General features: G+C 39.9%; 1 protein-coding gene across 5 annotated transcripts in view; it reads right to left on the bottom strand.

The window, feature by feature from the left end:
• NFYC (nuclear transcription factor Y subunit gamma) overlaps positions 1-20600 on the bottom strand; it is a 65851-nt gene that overhangs the window by 27089 nt on the left and 18162 nt on the right. For all 5 annotated transcript variants that reach the window (XM_027059531.2, XM_027059533.2, XM_053212247.1 and 2 more), the window contains exon 2: positions 1568-1680. In XM_027059531.2, the coding sequence (XP_026915332.1) occupies positions 1568-1672 (105 nt within the window). In that variant the 5' untranslated portion in view covers positions 1673-1680. The remainder of the gene's footprint in view (positions 1-1567; positions 1681-20600) is intronic.

The raw sequence follows: 20600 nt of genomic DNA, 5'->3' as shown, positions 1-20600 counted from the left end.
CAGAACATGAATCTGTTTTTTTTTAAGCCCTGAAGTCAGTGGGGCCTTTACCATAAAGAGAAGTTATTTTATTTTATTCATTCACTACTTGTTTATAGAGTCTATCTCTCCCACCAGGATGCATGTTCTGTGAGTGCAACGATCTTGTCTGGCCCGCTACTGGATCCACAGTAAGTAGCACAGCCACAGTAGGTATATAATAAATATTTGCTGAGTAAGCAAATAAACGGACCTCCTACGTCTGAGATTTAAAGACCACTAGCTCTAAGAAAGTGCAACATGAGTTCTACATTAGGAAGGAGTCCAGTATCTGTTCTGCTAGGATGCTTAATGCCTTCCGGGCAGGAATGACACATCTAAAACAGAGAGATCCTTCAGTATTTGCTAAAATGACACCAAATGGAACAGTCTTCACTAAGAAAATAACACTACACTCTTGAAATATTTTCATTCGAATGAGTCTCACCTCCTTCTACCACTGTCATACCACTTAACTCCTCCCCTCACCCCTATTACTCGCACAGTAACCTCCAGCCACTCTGAACTTCTTGTTGTTCCTTGAAACAGAAGGCCCTCCCCTCTGGGCCTCCAGGCCTTTACGAATGCCAATCTCTCTACCTAAGATACTCTCACACCCATCCTTTCCATCTGGTGAATGCTTCTCCTATTTCAAGATCCAAAAAAATGTTCCCTTTACTTAAAGCCTCCCTAACTCAACCAGGGAGGAACAAGCACTATGTCCTCTGTAATCCTGTAGCACTTCGACTTTTACTGCTTTAGACTCATCACTGTGCCTGCCTCAGTAAGTATATTCACTATCATATTCAATAAATATTCACTGAATAAATGACTCTGGTTGTAATTACTAGATTGTAAGCCCCTCAAGGGCCAGGGTTATATTTGATTCTTCTAAGTCAGTGGTTCTCAACGGGATGATTTTAGCCCCCAGGAGACACCTGCCAATGTACGGGGACGTTTTTGGTTGTCACAACTGGAGAAGATTGCTACTGGCATCTCATGAGTAGAGAGGCCAGAGATGCTGCTAAACATCCTACGATGCACAGGACAGTCCCCCACAGCAGAGAATGATCCAGCCTAAATGTCAATAAAGCTGCTGTGCAGAAACCCTGATCTAAAGGGTATCTTTTAACACCTAGAAAGAGTGCCTGCTTACAGATTTGTTGTTGAATAAATTGCCCAACAGCATTTATGATTCCAGAAATTTGGCAGGGCCACTGAAACAGGACTAAGAAATGAGCTACAGCTACTGAAGGAAGGTGAGAGCTCTGTTTTTCCACATTCTCCAAAAGATATGCCTCACATTAAGCTATCTCTGCATCAAAGCATCCGCTATACACCCACATGCCTAAGGAAAGCCACTAAGATATAAAAAGAAAACCCTTGTAGTTACCTCACTAAGGTAAATTACATCTTCATGTTCCCACCCAAAGGTAAGGAATGAACTATGCCTTTGTAAATGTACTTGAAATTAAAAACGTTTTACTCTCAGTATTGGTTATTCATCTCATAGGTCTTTACACTCTACAAGCTTCTCATTCTTACTTACCACTGTTAAATTCCGGATTTCTTCCATGACACGAGGCCAGAAGGACTGGAGGCTTTGCTGGGCATCACTGCTGCTAGTGCCACCAAATCCTCCTTCTGTGGACATTCTGACAACTGAAAATAAACACATACATAAGATACATTAGAAGTAATAACAGCAGACTTTCTGTTCAGGTTATTTATATCTTTCCTTATGGCTGTTTTCACAAATTCATTCAATTTTTCAATCTGAGAAGGTATATAATTGTGAAGAGGCTCTTGACACAAACTTAAATGTCAGCAAAAACATATGGAAAAAGTTTTCCCTTCTATCCAACCTATACCACAGACACTAACAAGGAGCTCTAACTAGAAAACCTAAAATTACTAGAAATCGAAACTGAAATCTTAATGTGAATCAGGCCTTTAATGTCTTGTCTTAGGAGGGGGCAAAAAGGGTACTTGGTTGGTGCTCTAGTCTGGTCCATAATTTTCAATGCCATTCCCTTGAATGTTTTTTCAAGTTCAACATGGTTTTCACATTCCATGTCACAGCCTGCAGCAGACATACTGAGGGTCCCAGTGACTAACACTGTATAGAAATGTAAACCCAAGTCTTAAAAGTAAGAGCCCATTTTATTCCTTTGTTTCAGACACCGTGGCCCCATTTCTTTGAGGCTACTGATGATTATTATTCCTTCTACTCTCCAGCTAATCTCCCTCCAAGGGCACAGAAGCACTGAAGCCTTGGCCAATAATTGAGTGGGTGGCACCAAGTCTCCAAACTGGAACCACTTCCCAGTTCTTTCCTTACCTGAAGCCTTCTGTTAGGAACAAAGCCAAACAAAGCACACTGTCAACTGGAAGCTTTAAAGGTGGTTGAAAAATAACAGGGAATTAAATTTAGGATGAAGAAAAGAGGGTCAAAACCTGCATGCAGTCAACTGCTTTTGTGATGGGGGAGGGAAGATGAATAAGAACCCCCATATCAGTTAGAACAGTAGATGATACTATAAAGTCTTAAAAGATTTACGGTGGGAAAGTAAAAAACTCCAGATGGCATAAATGCTTATCTGGCAAATACTTAAATGCAAGAAACAGTTTAATTAAACACAAAGAACAAGAAACTTAGTGATGTCCTAAGAATTTCTATTCTGGGAAATTATTTAAAAAGGTTTAACATGCCAGTGACAGGATGCTGGCAGAGAGCTACGTAAATCATTAAGAACTAATTCTGAAGGGCTGAAAGAAAAGCACCAAAGCCAAGCATCACGTGACCAAACGTGTTCCTTTCCAGACCCTGTGTGGACGCACACTGGGCAGATCACTCTCCGTCAGCCGAGTGGAATGAGGGCTGATAAATCATCGGTTTAGACTGTGAGGGTGTTTTGATTCCCTCTTAAATATTTGCCGGGATTGTCCTAGAGGTCTCTCTCTCTCTTTTTTTTTTTTTTTCCTTCTAAAGGAAATGATGAGAGGAAAGAAATGGAAGGAAAACAAGAGTACAATCTTCAAAGCAAATTTCACTCTGGTGTAATGACATTAGTGGGTGATGATGTAATGGGAAAAGATTTGGAGCCAATTTCTGGTGGTGGAGGCCAACAAGCAGCTCCATACATCAACAGAACTCTAAGTACTAGGAAGCAATATGATCCTGGAGTTTCTGGAGGGAATTAAAGTGAAGAGTGTTGAATCACAGCTGAAACGACTAGATAAAATCTTTAGTCCTCAATAACCAAGTATGGTCCTCTCAACTCAGCTCCCACGACATTTTCATTCATCATTGTATGCACATGGCCTATACACTATTCTCTTAGATGTACTGAGAACAAAGAAATCAAAGTAATCTAGAGAAATTTTTTTTTTTAATTTTTTTTGTTTGTTTATTTTTGAGACAGAGAGAGACAGAGCATGAACGGGGGAGGGGCAGAGAGAGAGGGAGACACAGAATCCGAAGCAGGCTCCAGGCTCTGAGCTGTCAGCACAGAGCCCGACGTGGGGCTCGAACTCACGGACCGTGAGATCATGACCTGAGCCGAAGTCAGATGCTTAACCGACTGAGCCACCCAGGCGCCCCTAGAGAAGTCTATTTTTATTAACAGATATCTACAAGGTACTCAGGACAATGAAGACTGTATGTAACCTTTTAAAATGGAATAAAAAATCTTTCCAGAAATAAAAAATAAGTATCAAAAAACTTAAAAAAGAATCTAACTTTTTATTGTATGGATCCATGGATAGGCCTGATCTAGGCAAAATTTGCCACACAAACTGCTACAGTCAAAGGAGGAAGATGAACCATTGCCAGTGTGATATTTTTGTATACTTGCTAGTGACCGGTAGATTCAGTTTGAGTGCAAAAGGTCTGTGAGATTTAGAAAGTTGGTAACAAGTTTTGGTTGTCCTGTGATCTGTTCCCACAAACATTACAAAGGTGCTCAATTCAAGAAGCATCTTTAAATTCTGTCTGTGGACAGTATGCTTTTAAATTTTGAACTATCCCAACTAAGGATGTGCTGGTATGATCAGTTCCCAAACATCTGTGCAGTCAATAGATTATCAATGAACCTGGCTGGCTCAGAGCCACACACTGTTGGGAGTGAAGGTTAGGTACAAAACAGAAGTTGTCAAATATTTCTAGAATTGAAAAATGTACTAAAGGTTAAATATCTAACTTCAGATGCCCATCGGCATTAGAAAATCACAGACAATGGCAAAATATAGTCAATAATAATGTCCTTTGTATTCTATTGCATCACAGAAGTTTAGGACTGAAAAAAGAAAAAAAAAAAAAAAAGACATCAAAAGCCGCCAAGGCCCACCTATCTAAAGAACACTGCTCTACTCCAACCTCTGCCAAACCTCCTCAATCCCATCCCAAGTGGTCATTCAACTTCAATATGAGTATCTCCCTCCCCAGTTTTGGGAAAATGGCTTGCTGATAAGGCATTCTTTTCCATCTTTGAACAGCTCTCACTGTTCTTTACATTAGATTTTATTTTCAAAGTTCCACTTGAGCTTTGGATTTAGAGTTACAGGCTTTATGATTTTTCCATCCAGAAACCTCTTTTTATAAATTTCTGACTTCAAAACCACAGGTATTCTCATCAGAAACAGAAGATCTCATTAGGAGCAGGATTTCTAGCATCTCTGCACAGAGATTGCTTCTCGGCTTTTTGGCTAAGATCAAGTGTAGCATCTTTGCACAGAGATGATGAGTAGGTAATTCTGTTAATACCTCTTTGTTACTGTAAATTCCAAGAAAAGGTGACTACTTTCATTCAAAAGGTTTTCATTAAAGCAGATCTGGTCATTACACAGGGCTTTAAAAATTAGACCAAATCTCAGGGTGCCTGAGTGGCTCAGTCAGTTAAGCATCTGACTCTTGAACTTGGCTCAGGTCACGATCTGATGGTTCCTGAGTTTGAGCCCCACGTCGGGCTCCATGCTGACAGTGTGGAGCCTGCTTGGGATTCCCTCTCTCTGCCCCTCCAGTGTGTGTTCGCTCTCTCTCTCTCTCTCTCAAAAAAAATTAATTGAAAAGAAATTAGACCAAATCTCAAGCAACAGATTTTATAAGAACAAATTGGTGTTCTCAATATTTTCCCACTGAGGCACAGGATTAAAATAACGAAACGTAATCAGCATTTTGCTCACCAAACACCCCAACAAGTTAAAAAAATATATAAACTGACCTTAATCTTATTATTTCTGATTTTAATAAGTAATGCATTAATTGCCACTGAGTTGATTCTGCTACAGAAGTAGCCTATTCATAACATTTACAGCTCATGAAATACATGCCAGATTCATTTTCTAGAGTAATGAGAGAAGGTATGTTAAAAAGTAAGAAAGATTTATATTCCAGGATCATTTTTATTCCATGTTAAATTGCTATCTCATCACAGGACAAAGCTATTTATACACAGTTGACAACAAAACTGCCTTAAGATCAAGCTGTATTAGCTTTAGATCACTCATGAGACATGCAGCATAGAATTTCCCAGATTTATTATTAGTATTAGATTTACCATTCATGTTAATTACTTCATACTACCTGAATAAGATGTTTAACTATTTAATAAAGACATAAGGATCAGATGAAGTATATAGAATGGTTGTTGCCAGAGGTAATCTCAACTCCCAATACCTATTAATTTACCTGCTTTTTTAAAAACAGTTTGCTTTCCAAAGCTAGAAAGAGAAGAATCAAGGTCCATCACAAAAAGGCTGTTTCTCCAATGCTCAACTAACAGCCATCTGTCCACAAGTCTTCTCTAAACATCCCCATCTGAGGGGCGCCTGGGTGGCGCAGTCGGTTAAGCGTCCGACTTCAGCCAGGTCACGATCTCGCGGTCCGTGAGTTCGAGCCCCGCGTCAGGCTCTGGGCTGATGGCTCAGAGCCTGGAGCCTGTTTCCGATTCTGTGTCTCCCTCTCTCTCTGCCCCTCCCCCGTTCATGCTCTGTCTCTCTCTGTCCCAAAAATAAATAAACGTTGAAAAAAAATTTTTTTAAAAATAAACATCCCCATCCGAACGTGATCACTCCTTCCTGTGAACCTTCAGGGCCCTTGATCTGCACCTCTTTCTGCCTTCACCAGATTATCTTATATGATCATTATTTATGTGTATGTCTTATCATATTTCCCTTTCTGGTTTACAAGCTCCTTGTAGGTAGGACCTAAATATGATTTATCTCTGGATCCCTCACAGTATCTAGCACCCAGTTTGATTACTTCTGAATGAAGAGGCAAGAGAATTGCTGGGTATGGCCTTTCTGAGAAAAAGAGGTCTCTTGAAGAGTGTGGCCCTGAAATAGACTTAATGGGATTGCCTGAACAACCAAAGGAAGTGGTTATAGAAGCTATTTTGGGAAGCTCAGATAAAGGGGGTTCTCTCTGGGCCTTTAAAGTAAGAAGGACAACAATCAGAAATCCACCTGAAACTTACTGAAGTGAATTTAAGATAAAAGGGCAGGGTAGGAAGGCCACACCCCCACACCCCCATACACACCTTGTGCAAGTTGCAAGGCAGACTGGAAGCCTGGAAACATGGGTGCATACCATTCCCAAGTGTAAATCTTTTGAAAGACAGAACTTTGTCAGGAAGGTGACCACGATAGATTAGAAAAGTTTGAAAAATTAATGACAAAAGGTAAGTAGGAGGAGGGCAAGTATCTCTGGCCATACATTAGCAGGAAGAGAAGGAGAAAAGCATGGAGGAAACGAGATGATTCAATCATATCATTGAAGGATGGAAAATCTAGCTGTCACTCTAATATCCAGTTACTCTATCATTGATGAAGAAAGAAAAAGAGACCTAAGCAGTTTTCAAAACATCTCAGAACAGAGTGTTCCTCTTTTTAAGATCTTGGAAATATTCCAAGCTCTTCCTCTTGACCAGGTACCACGATTCACCAAATCCTCCCTCAGTGATATGCCTAGACATGAAACAGGATGTATCAAAAAGATCTACCTCATAAAATTATATAGAAATATAAGTTTTATTGCAATATGCCCTGGTTTCTAAAACTCTGTACCTTTAGACTTTAGCTCTCTTTTCTTGGCACATAATCTCATTCGCTCTATGAAAGTCCTTTACAATATTCCTAAACCCACTTTATAGCTCTTTGAAAATAACTAAAACCAAATAGATGTTGTTGGGAGATAATACCTAAAACCCTAATATAACAACTGTTCAAGGAAAAAAGATGAAAGAAAGCTCCCTTGAAATGAAACGCAACCCTTGACCAATGCTGCTTTCTATTAAAGTACTAGAGCTGACCCATTCCAGGCAGTCAGGTTTCACCTAAAAACAATACTCTTACTGTCAAATGCAAATATATCTTAGCCCAGTTTTGACTGAAAAACAAATCTACACATTGGTACCACCATTTCCTTTTAATGACCGCCCCCCAATCCAACTTGCGGCCTTTAGGCTATAAGCAACCTTAATCATTCCTGTGTATCTCCAACTTAACATGTATCAGTTATCTCCCTATGTGCAAAGCACATACCTTCTTCACTCCCTTTTGTGCCTTGCATTTTGAGCATGCCTTCCTCTGTCATTAGATGACATGTTTTTTATCTTGCCCAACTGCCAGCATTTTTGCATGCCTTTTATTACATTCCAGTACTGTTCAGATATTTATTGTAGTTAGCTCCAGGTTCATTTGAAATAGCCAAAACTGTTGGAATGTTATATTTCAAATGGTGAGAGAGCGATACACAGAAAAAAAAAAAGAATGTTAATGTGAATTACTAGATGGATAAGAAGGGGGTAGGATTTAAGCTTATTTGTGCTTGCTATTTTAGATATTCTTCTAAACTACAAAGAAAAGTGTAAATGACATTTGAAAACTGAGACTTTTGAAACCAAACAATTCCACCAACAGTCAATTTGGTTCTAAAGTTTGTACAGATGGACCCATCATCAATCATGGCTAAAGAGTATTTCAAACCTTAAGGAGGCATGCGTTCTCTACAATAAAACCAATCTCAAATCAACAATTTCAGGAGAAAAATAGCATCACTCTGGAAATTAAAAGACCTACGTCTGTGAACTGGCCTACTGCCTACTAATTGGTGGCCCTGGGCCAGTCATTCCACTAAGGTACTCCAGGAGCAATGTATACTCACCATGTAGGCCAAAGGGGTGGTCTGGTATGGAAGACCGACACTTCACTAGTTGATGCAATAAATGAATGAATACAAAAGAGGGCAGGGTGACTAGAGAGAAAAGAGGGGTCAACAATCTTTATTTAAGCTCATCTAAGGTTTCTACTTAATCACGCAAGAAAGCACTAAGCGTAGTGCCAAAAACCTTCTTACTTAAGTTCTAAACCCTTACTTGACTGTATATCAGCTAGTCATACTTACTATTCGCAGGTGATTATACAGTATCCAGTACTATAAGAATGAATAATGCAGCCTGACTGAAGACCCCTTTCCCCAACCCTGATTAACGCCAAGTTCAATGTTTGAGGGTGTGTCTGTTTTTAGCTCCAAGAGGCTAGGTATGAAGTTGCTTTTCAAACTGCCTACGAGAAAAACCATGCTTCCCAAAAGACGAAGGGTTGGAACTAGCTGCACATTGCTCTCCCCAAAGATCTGTTCACAAGGACACATTTTTAAATTGGCAGCAGAAACACTTTGCTTCAAAAACAAAAACATGTTTCTGTTTGCTATCTACTACAACATAATCTTTTAAACAAGGGCCAGATCATAATGCAGTTATAACTAGAAAATGAAGGCACAGCATCTGGTATAAGCAATGAAACTTATAGGAAGGCATGAACAAAACATTTTAAGATTTGTTTCTGTGGAATAGAAAATGATGTGTAAACATCTTACTTCACACACTTTCTTCATTTCTTCAGTAATGTTCTTAAACCATCCCTGCATACAGGACAGCAATAAAACACTATTTTGTATGTTGGAGGAAAAAAAATCAAGTATTTTAGTGAAGTATTCTAAAGCAAGGGTCTGTGAACTACAGACCACAGGCCAAATTTGGCCTGCAGCCTGTTCTCATAAAATAAGTTTTATTAGAAGACTGCACCATCATTCACTTACACTAAGGCTGCTTTCAGGCTACATTAGCAGAGCTGAACAGTTACAGCATAAACTGTATGGCCTGCAAGCCAAAAATATTATCTGGCCCTTTACACAAAAAGGATCAGATAATACATTTAGAACCCAGTTCGAAACTGTTAAGTTTTATTTCAATGAATCCTTCCATGAGAGAAGAGTGTCATCCCTCATTTACTGATGGGGAAACTTAGCACCAGAGGTGGAGAAACTTGCCCTAGATCACACAGCTGTTACACAGTTCCCTCACCTGTTCAGCCTCCATTAGGAAGGAGTGAGCTGGGCCAACCCGCTCCACCCCACAGGAATATTTGTTAATCTCTTTGACTCTCCAACCTCTGGAGAGTAAATAAATTCTTGCAAGAAGAATGGAGAGTTACTGGTTTTTCAGGCTCTAAGCCTGAAAGAGAATTCTGACATGAGTTGGAGACAGAAACAGTGCCAGGAGCCTGAGTTTTAAATTGTATCCTAAAACAAAGAGACATTTTGCTTACTGGATTCCTGTTGAGATTCAGAAACCCTGAGAACCACCTCTTCCTGTTCTGGCAGGATCCTGTATTTGTGTGTGCCCAGGAGAGGTGAGAAGTAGGACTCTGCAGAATGTTTCGATGCCAACTTAAGAGCTCTTGAGTTCACAAACTACTTGTCACAGTCATTACCCTCAATTGATCTTCACTCAGCTCAGTGATAAAGAGATCAATATTATTTCAATTTTACAAATAAGAAAGCAGAGGATTAGTTATCTTAAGTTACTTGCTCAAGATCACAATATAGTTAATGGTGGAGCTCTAAAATTCTGTTCTTGCCTTAAGTCAGCTTGTTCATCCTCACTTTTTGCACTGTTTAAAGGTATGTGTATATTCAAACTGTTCAGAGAGATAAGCAGTCTTGGCTTAGATCAATGACTCAAATCCTTAACCCAAATGATCATTTTTATCCACCTGCTCCCATCATTTCTGTGACAATAATAGAAGATGCTAATAGCACTCTTATCTACTACCATATAAACATCCTTTTCTTATTTCTCTGTTGTCTCTTTCCAAGCTCTGTCCTTTTTTCTTTCCTATTTTTTCCTTCCCCTTTGCAGGTCTCCAGGTCAGTAGGCAGCACCTATGAATACTCAGCTGTGAACAGTGGGGGGCAGTAAAGTACAGGATAAATACATAAAGAAAATGTACTGGACATGGAGGTTCTCCCTCTCTGACGACTAACTTGCTATGTTTATGATCTTGGGCAAATCTCTTAACTTCTTGGGGGCCTTTGTTCACCTGCAGGAGCACCTCACAGGGCAGTTGCAGCACACAAATGGGAAAATACATGCTAGAAAGCCTCGAAAAATACCAAGAATCATACAAATGCCAGATGGCATATAATCTTCACTGCTCAGAGCTAGATAAGACATCTAATCCTGGCCTGAATGGTCTCAGACAGAACATCAAGTCCAAAGTCCAACCTCCCTTAGGTACTGTAGCCAGTAACTCAACTTGCTTCATCCTCTAATTTAGACTTACTTTGTTTCCATGCATCTGAAACTGGACTCTTAGAAAATATGCTAAAAACAAATACAGAGAAATCTTCTCCCATCTCTTTTAATAGACAAGAAATAAATTTTAAAGCCCTTTAAACTATTAAATTTAGAATGAGTGTACTGATCCAAATAAGCAAAGAATTCAAATGGAAATGACTAGGAATGCTCCACATTTAAATCCCTGAGAATGTCAATGACCAGTAGCTATGCAGGTTTCCCCTCCAGACTAAGCCAAAAACATTTAAATTCCTAGAACATGTCTCCTTGGACACCTCAGACTTCTGTAAGCTAGGAGTGTGTGTGGCTGCTTTGTCCTTCAGAAGAAATCTTGTTACTTTAGAGGGCACAGGAGACCTAGAGTCTAGGCAGCCTCCACCCTACCTGGCCCCAAAGGCTAAGAAAAAGATTCTGTTTTGAGCTCTGAAGAGACCTCTGGCTCCTTCCATCTCCATCCCAAACCCTGTACTCCAGGGAACATGTTCTGAAAGCAAGAACTATTCAGACTATCTCATGGACTGAAACCAATCTTTTACGTTTTTTTTTTTTTTTGGGGGGGGGAGCACTGTTAAGAAGCTTGCTTTTTACAGTACAACTGTAACAAATTAAACTAAATATACACACTCACTAATTAGTGACCACTAAATTTTTTTCTCCCCAAGAAACCATTCCCAGCACCCAATAAAATCTATTTCTACAATTAACATATTCACTTTCTTCAGACTTGTGTGGCATGTTATTATTTGGCCATTATTTCTTAAGCCTAAAATTTCCCTGCTCCTATCTTCTCCCCAGTTCTTATGTAATTGTCTTTGTTTCTGGCACATCCTCAAGGGAAACATGCCTTGCTCATAGTAGGAATTCAACACAAATCTACTGGACAAATACAAGCTCCTCAAGAACTATTTTAAGACTCCAAGTATCTTTGGCCTCACTCTGGGTCCTTTTCTCTGAAATGTTCACATGGGGAAACCCCTTCTTAAGTGCCTGTACTCTGCTGTGCAATAACCTTTGTGCAGTAATCCAACAGAAAAGTAAAAAAAAAAAAAAAGCAGGTATGGAGAGAAACCTGTTCTTCTTCAGAAAACATACCACGAATGCAGATAATTCTCTAATCATGGACTCCACTGGAAAACGGGAGATTGTGCTGATGAGTTAATCCATCTAAAACCGGGGGTAGGGCAGTGAGCAAAGAATTCTCAATTAAAAACCTGCAGGGTATTGTAAGAATGTCAATGCGAGCTTGGTTGTATTGATTTGGCTGTATGGATTCTGCTGATTCACAGACACACTAAATTCTGCCCTCTGCTAAGTGTCTTTTATCATTGACTTAAATGTTGAAAGGAAGGCAGGCAATGAAAAAAGCAGAAGAAACAAATCCTCCAGGCCCAACAAGCACTGACCCTCCTACCTCCAGGTATGTAGCTGTCAGGAACTGAGAATGTAAAGATGACTTCAAAGAGTGGAAAGCAACTGAGATGGTAATGCTAGTCCTTTCCATCTGTACATGCTGTATGTGCACTTTGTACAGTAACTCTCTTTCTGTCATCTCATTTGTTTTTTGCTATAAACACGGCACAGGTACTAATGAATATTCCCAACTGACAAAAACACTTCAGACAGACTGAGGGACTTGTCAGAAGGCACAGGGCAAGCACATGCCAGAGCTCAAATGAAAATCCACGTGTCCTGACACTCAGTTCTGTGCTCTTACACCGCATGTCCTCCTCCCTTCGTAGAATTAGTAACTCAACAGACGACCAAAAACTTAAGAATGTATGGGTCTTCGAAGCCTGGAACATAAATAAGTCTATCATTCTCCTGGAAGAAGTACTCCAAAAGACCAAGATGCCAGATTCTTACACATTTCAAAGTGGAGAGCTTTGTTTTCAAACTGGTTAAAGCTGCAATTGCCCACAAGGACTGGGAAGTTGAGGTTACCTGGTCATTAACCAAGAGTGAGGATGAAAAGGTTTGGTAGATCAAGTTAACTCTCTGGGGGCCTGGTGATGGGAAGTCCCTTTACTGCTTCCCTTTGGTTCAGAGATAGCCTTAGCCTGGCCCTCTGGCTGGAGGTGTTTCCAGACGTGCACATTAACAGGAGGAATCACCTGACTCAGTATTATTCAGTGTCGCAAAATTATAGCTATTGCCACATTGTGAACATGATGACAATGTTATTTTACTTGTGCAGCCATCACTCCAAGAAATCAGAATTCCTTTGTCCTAACTACCTCACTAGGGGTAAAGCAAGGATTAGAAATCACAGCTAGGAAATATAAAGCAACTGATTATCTAAAAACACCGTAAGGCATCTAAAAATACCAATCTGTGGTTCCAGATAAGAACACAAATCTAGGGGGTGCCCAATACACACCATAATGTGTGCATTTGCACAACTAAGGAACACCATAGAACACATAACACAACTCTAACCTCATATCCATTCGGAAAAAGTCCTTCAACTACTTACTGACCTTGGTGAATTTAGGATTCAGGAAAGACAAATTTCTCACCACACTGGTGGTACTCATTTAGTACCTACCTATTTGCACTATGCCGTGTTCTGAAAAGAAAAGTGGCTATGTTTGAGAAAACTTAAAAAATAGGGGTGCCCAGGTAGCTCAGTAAGTTAAGCGTCTGACTCAGGTCATGATCTCTCTCAGTTTTGTTTGATGGAGCCCCAGGTCACGCTCCGCGCCGGCAGTGTGGAACCTGCTTGGGATTCTTTCTCTCTCCCTTTCTGCCCCTCCTCCACTCATACTGTCTCGGTCTCTCTCAAAATAAATAAACTTAAAAAAAATAACTCAGGGGGCACCTGGGTGGCTCATTCGGTTAAGCGTCAGACTTCAGCTCAGGTCATAATCTCATAGCTTGTGGGTTTGAGCCCCACATTGGGGCTGTGCTGACAGCTCAGAGCCTGGGGCCTGTTTCAGATTCTGTGTCTCCCTCTCTCTCAGCCCCTCCCCCGTTCGTGCTCTGTGTCTCTCTCTCAAAAATAAATCAACATTAAATTTTAAAAAAATAATAATTCAGTTTGACTATATATTTGCTCCTTTTATGATCAACTGTTTAGTCATTTCATGTAAGATTATGTGTGATCTCTGGAGAAAAAAAAATTTGTGTGTGTCTCCTTTCTGGGGAAGAGCAGCACACACAAGAAGAGGTGGAAGGAAGAATTAGTCCTGGAAGATGGACACAGCTATAGCTTGTTTTTCATACAAAGTAACAAGGTGCAAAGAGCACAGGGCTTATGCCACTAGGCTCTGCCTCTTACTTCCTCACCCACAAAATGGGATTAATATTTCTGTCTTACCTACCTTAGGTAAATACCAAGTGACAGAATGAATATCAAATCATTCCATTAACTGTAACGTACTATTTCATATAAACATTACATACTATTATGCTGCTTAACTACCTTCAAGGCTAGCTTCATGGGTATTTGGCCATTTAACTACCAGGAGAGACATAATCATGGAATTCAGGATATAAATTAATAATCACATAGGATGGCTGGAAATTACCACTTTTTCTCTAGTGAAAAGTTTATTACTTTTATTTTAAATTGAGGGTAATTACAACATACCTAGCCTAGAAACTAAATATAGGTGCCGTATATTAAAAGTTCTGCAAAAAAATAAAAATAAAATATATAAAATAAAAGTTCTGCTAAATCCTACAGACGAGGCTATCCTATTGCTGGTAATTTATATTGTATGCTGCTCATTAGTGTTATCATGATCATGTGGCTATAAGTTACTTGAGAAGCAAATGCTACCAAATTCCTACATGTGTATTTATGCTTCATGCAGAGGCTGCCATTTGAGACTTTATTATAAAGTTAACACCAGTGAAGATCAAGCCCCAAGCAACTTGGGAAACAAACCAACAACCTAGTTTTTGTTGTTGTTTTATTTTTTTTTTTTAAGTTTATTTACTTATTTTGAGAGAGAATTGGAGAGAACGTACGAGGAGGGGAGGAACAGAGAGAGATGGGGGGAGAGAATCTCAAGCAGGCTCCACGCTGTCAGCCCGATGTGGGGCTCGAACGCACCAACCGTGAGATCATGACCTGAGCCGAAACCAAGGGTCAGATGCTTAACTGACTGAGCCACCCAGGCCCTCGAATGACTTAGTTTTTTGCACTGGACAGAAGTGTGTATATGGTTAAAACTTAAACAAGAAAGCTTATGGCTATACATACCTACACACATACACAGAAACATATATATAACTAATCTCAAGGAACTAGTGTAAAACATTTCAAGGAAATATTTGTACATATTCAGAAGAAATGAAGGCCACCCGATTTTAAAGCAGGATTTCTAGTCTTCTACATATCAAAGCACACACTGAAAATGTTAATATTAGCTTTCTGAATACTTAAGCTATGGGCTGATACTGACGCCCTCATTCCGTTTAACTTGTCACAAGATCATGTATCACGCATGGTGCTCTAAGTATTCTGAGAAAAATGTGGGCTAACAATGACACCTTACTTCGTTATGTAGGCCTGGAATAGGGAAGCTATAGATATTCTCTGGTTTTAACTAAACCAACATTTTAAAAAAGGAATAAGCAATTTTAAAGAATACTAATGCATATATGGGAGTTGCACACTCAGATGATAGGGGTGCACAATCAAAAAGGCTTACAGAACACTGACCTAGACAACTCCACTATGTTCACTTCTACATGTCTCAGCTTGAGGGTACAACCTTTTGTTTCCAATTTTGACATGAAACTTTATTCTTCTGGTCCTTCTGTCTATTTTCTCCCTTGATTCTCTCTCATCTTTTCCCCAGGTTCAGCCATAATCTCTACAGCCTAAATTCCAAGTATACATTACCAGTTCTGCTATTCCTCCAGTCCTGCATGTTGGACCTCCCAACTGGAAAGCCACCCAGAATTCAAACTCAAACTCCATGTGTCCAAATTCTTCCTCTTTCCCCAAACCTGCTCCAACTTTTCAGTTTCTATCTTCCAGTCACCTAGGCTTGAAACCTCAGAGTTGTCCTAGACTCTGTTGTTCAATTCTAATCAATTCCAGGTTCTGGAGTAACAGTGTCCAACAGTGTCGATCTCCTGACCTTTCTTCATATGGCCACTATCTCTATTCAGGCCCTCATCATCTCCGTATAATAACAAATATGATGATCATAATACCTAATACTGGTTTAGTGCTGTGTGTCAGGGACTAGCATACCTGACTTTTCACCCCCATAACAATCCTGTAAGGGTTGTGAACCCAGTATGCAAACTCACTGCATTGTTCACTGTTTCTGGTGCCTTCTACTCAAATTCTACTCATGTCTACATAAAAAATACATAATAAATCTCTTCATAAATCTTATAAAAGCACACACCTGAGACTGCCACATCAATCTATTACCCCAGATCTTCAACGGTTCACCAATTCAAGCAGAGATGGTTCAAATTTCTTGACAGTCAAGGCCCTCCAACAGCAGACCCCAACTTACTTCTCCAGACTTCTTTTTCCACTCCCTCCTGTCCCTAACTCATCTCCTTATATGGTCTAAGCAGACTGGACCATTCACTGCTCTCTTCGGCACATGCTGCACTTTTTCAGTCATGACCTTGCTCCTCCTTTCCCCATGCTTGGAATGCCCTTGTTCTTACCTCCCTGAGTCCAACGCTCAGTTAAACTGCCTTCCTTCATTCCTAAGTCAGAAGTAGAGGTCTCCCCTCCTCTGAATTGTGTCCTCTGCTTGTACTTTCCATATCAGTTTCATGTACTTGATATACATCCTGTTTCTCCTACCAGATTGTTAGGTCCTGGAGTAAAATGTTATTTGTGCACGTTTTTAAGTCTCCATGTATAAGACATGCGTGCGTGCTGAATCAGTGAAAGAAAGTATAGAGCGTACACCTTTGGGACTTCCTCGTAGGTAAGAACTATACAGGTTAAGGAGATAAAGGAAAAATTCATTCTATCTGGGGTATTTCCAGTCAAGCAGGTCTTGCTTTAGTTTTCTATGTAAATGAAATGATGAAGACAGACCAAATGATAATACTTCCAAGAAAAAAGGTAACCAAGCGAATCGGCACTGCTGTTTGCTGTGGTTTGTCTCCTTTCTTCCTTTGAACTAAAGAATACAAGGTCATAAACTATGTTATGCCACTTTAAGGTTAAACATTTACTAGATTTTTTTTCTTTAGTTTTGCATTTACACTGGAATTTACCTTTATTTCTTACCCTTCAAGTGCCCTTTTTCACTAGAATGCAGCACTGTAACTCATCATAGCGAACAATCAACAGAGGAAAACTTTTGGTCACTTATTGAACAGTGGGGTCTGGCTTTGGGACACCAAGGGGAGAGACAGGAAGAGAAGAATGACAATACAAACAGAATCTGACCAAGTTCTAAAGATCTGGGCCCAACAGTGAGGCAGCAGAGAGAAGAGATTAAAAAGAAAACTAAGCTTCTGGGAAATTCAGACATGAGGAAGATACTATCCAGCTGTGTCTATTCTAATTTTCAGACACGGTATGCCTCAGCACTTAAACATTACATAAGATGCACATCATTCAGGCTCTCATTCTTTCAATGAATTGTAACTTTAATTCAAATATATGAAGGTGGTGAAAAGAAATGCAACTACAAAGAAAAAATGTTAAAGGTTCAGGGGGCTCAGGTCATCATCTTGCAGTTCACGATTTCGAGCCCCACATCGGGCTCTGTGTTGACAGCTTAGAGCCTGGCGCTGCTTCAGATTATGTGTCTGTCTGTCTCTCTCTCTCTGCCCCTCTCCTGCTTGCACTCTCTCTCAAAAATAGAAACAAACATTTAAAAATAATAAAATGAAAGTTTCAAGTAGATTATAGTCTATCAGAGAATGCAAAATAAGAACAAAACCAAATCCACAACTACCCAAACACACACATGCAGACACACGATATAACTGTTGGTGGTAAAGATTAAAGTCAACATAGTTAAAATATTATTTGGGGAGTATACAGATAACGATTTCTATTTCAGTCTTGTCGAATGCTTAAAATGATCCTGAGGGGCACACGGGTTGCTCAGCCAGTTAAGCGTGGGACTCCTGATTTCAACTCATCACAATCTCACAGTTCATGAGTTCAAGGCCCACATTGGGCTCTGCACTGACAGCATGGAGCCTGCTTGGGATTCTCACTCTCTCCCTCTCTCTCCGCCCCTCCCCTGCTCATGCTCTCTCTCTCTCAAAATAAATAAATAAATGTTAATAAATAAACAATAAAATAAAACGATCCTGAGACCTTAGTTATAAATACCAGTTGACTCACTTGAACAACCAGGCCCAAACTTGTTTGGGAGTTAGCTTGTCTGTAAGATGTATTCACCACCACCACCACCACCACCAAAAAAACAAAACTAAACAAAACAAAAACCCAACTAACTGGCATGCAGGTGTTGTGTTTGTACACCTTAGTTTACTTCCTCGTAATATATGAAAGTAACCAGCTCTCTGGGACACCTCAGCCAGGTGGACACCATTAGCTTCCTAGCTGATTCTCTACTTTCTGAATAAGCAACTGGCTGAGGCAAGAAATCTTCATATCCCAAAAGGGACTATAAGTCTGCTGCCACAGCAGACTTTCTAACCAACAGACTCCACATGGAGACTTCTGAACCTCTTACCTAGCCCATTTTCCCTGTTCCTTCTGTGTTCAAACAGCAAACCTGTATGGATATGCCAAAAGGAAGAGAAATATGAAAAATAAAAAGTAAAGAAACCTGGAATGAACTAAGTGGGAGCTGAATCTCTGAATCTGCATAGGCCAGTCATTAAAAAGCTGACAAGACTGGGGCACCTGCGTGGCTCAGTTGGCTAAGGGTCTGACTTCGGCTCAGGTTGTGATCTCACGTTTTTTTCATGAGTTGGAGCCCTGCATCAGACTCTGCGGAGCCTGCTTCAGATTCTGTCGCCCTCTCTCTGTCCCTCTCCTGCTTGCTCTCTCTCTCTGTCAAAAATAAACATTAAAATTAAAAATTTAAAAAAAAAAAAAAAAAAAAGGCTGACAGACAAGGGCACTTAACCTCTCTGGGCATCAACTTCCCCACTTTACAAGAAAGGAAGTAGACTAGATCCTGAAATGATTTCCATCAGCTTAACTTAAGAGTATAAAAACTCTGTATGCATATGTTATTGGGGATAGAAATAGGCAAAAATAAATCCACTCATGAAGAAGACCACGTACAAATGATTGGCTTTAAGAATGCTTTTGGGGTTACTGATGCCTCCACGAAAAGTATAGAGCTTCTCTAAAAGGAGATCTCATTTTGTTTTAGGAACAGAAAGCCCACAGTGACCATGGCTGTTGTTTTCAAATATACACATCCCTGGAAGCGGACTTTTATTTGGAGAGGCCAATGCCAATTTTGGCAAACCTTATTCTGTGTGAATGATTCTTTCAATGCACAGAAAGGAGGCAGACATCAATGCTGACTGACCACGCCTGAGAGGAAGTGACTTAATAGGACAGGAAATCAAATAGATCACAAAATATCCACCCCACCCCAGGGGAAGAAAAAGAGTCCTAAAAATAGAGGACACCAGGCATGTAAAATGGGTGATAAAGAACCCCCCCTGGGTTTCCACCATTTATCTTGGAAATTTATCTCTGTCACAGTATGTATCAGCTATGTGAAATTCATGCTAGTGCTTATATTTTGATGAGAGACCAACTATTTTATTTTTTTCAGTTTTTATCCCAACATTGACTGGTTTGCTACTACTTTGCAAGCTATAACTACCTCCCAAGCTTGAAAACTGACCAAAAAAATCATATGACCACAAAGCAAACAACAACAAAAAATGGCTCCAGTTTACTTTATAAATATTTGGTGCACAAACTAAAAATGTAACCTCTGCTTAGTAAACATCTGCAACTAACTATTAGAACTCACCTGCATTATAACACAAATCAGAACAGGTTCCCAGTTTCTACTCTGAGAGGTTCCTAAATCTAGTTAAGGGTTTTTTAAAAATCAGCATTCCCATTTCATCTTACTCTGAGAGACTCTTAATTTTTGAAAAAGGGGTTAAAATTCTTTCAAAGGAATCCTGGTAAGGGAAGGTTTGATGGTCTCAACATATGAATTACATAGGATCATGTCAGCACAAACGGGAATGTGCACGTGAAGGCACATGGAACTGGCTTACAAAGACATGTGTCCAATTTAAGCAAACTCCTTTGTAAAAATATTAAAATACTGGCATTCTTTTCTCTGATGCCCATCTATCTTCCTAAGTATTTAACACCCCTCCCCCAACAGTCTGGATTAGTAACAACTTATATTAATGTAGCAATTCACAATTTGCAAAAGCACTTTGACATACATGAGCTCATTTGAGCCTCACCACTAAATAGGAAGGTGCTATTTTTAGGCCCCATTTTTACATGTGAGGAAGCTGACACTAAATGGCTGACTTGCCCAAGCTCACAAAGCTGGTGATAGCTGAGTGGAACCTGAACACAGGTCTCCTGACTTTAAATAGCCTGCTTTACTACACCATACTACTTCATACCCTGTAATCAGAGTAAACAAATGCCCAAATCTAAGACCCCATCTAAGCCTCACCCATCCCTACACACCAACCCCTAGTCTAAGTTATAGTTAGCTCTAGAAGGCCTTTGCTCCTTATGGAAGTAGAGTTTCCTTCCTTTTTCTGGGAAACATTTATCTGGCTAAAGTATTAAATGAGGAGATCACATAAAGACCATTCAGCATATACTGGAAGATTTCTCAGTCACCAGGAGTTCTGCATAGGCATGCCTATATGCATTTTTCCAGGTAGTGGGTCAGCTTCTCAAGAGTCCATGATTCTGAAAGGTTAAGAACCCAAGCTAGAGGCAATAGCCACATATCTTTCCAAGAAGCTAAATCCACAAAGTTCTCAAGAGAAAGAGTTTTTATCAAGGCCTCGTAC

Source organism: Acinonyx jubatus, chromosome C1 (assembly GCF_027475565.1).
Source record: "Acinonyx jubatus isolate Ajub_Pintada_27869175 chromosome C1, VMU_Ajub_asm_v1.0, whole genome shotgun sequence".
Lineage (NCBI taxonomy): Eukaryota > Metazoa > Chordata > Mammalia > Carnivora > Felidae > Acinonyx > Acinonyx jubatus.
Note: the sequence above shows the minus strand (reverse complement) of the source record. Positions and strands in the feature narration are given on the sequence as shown.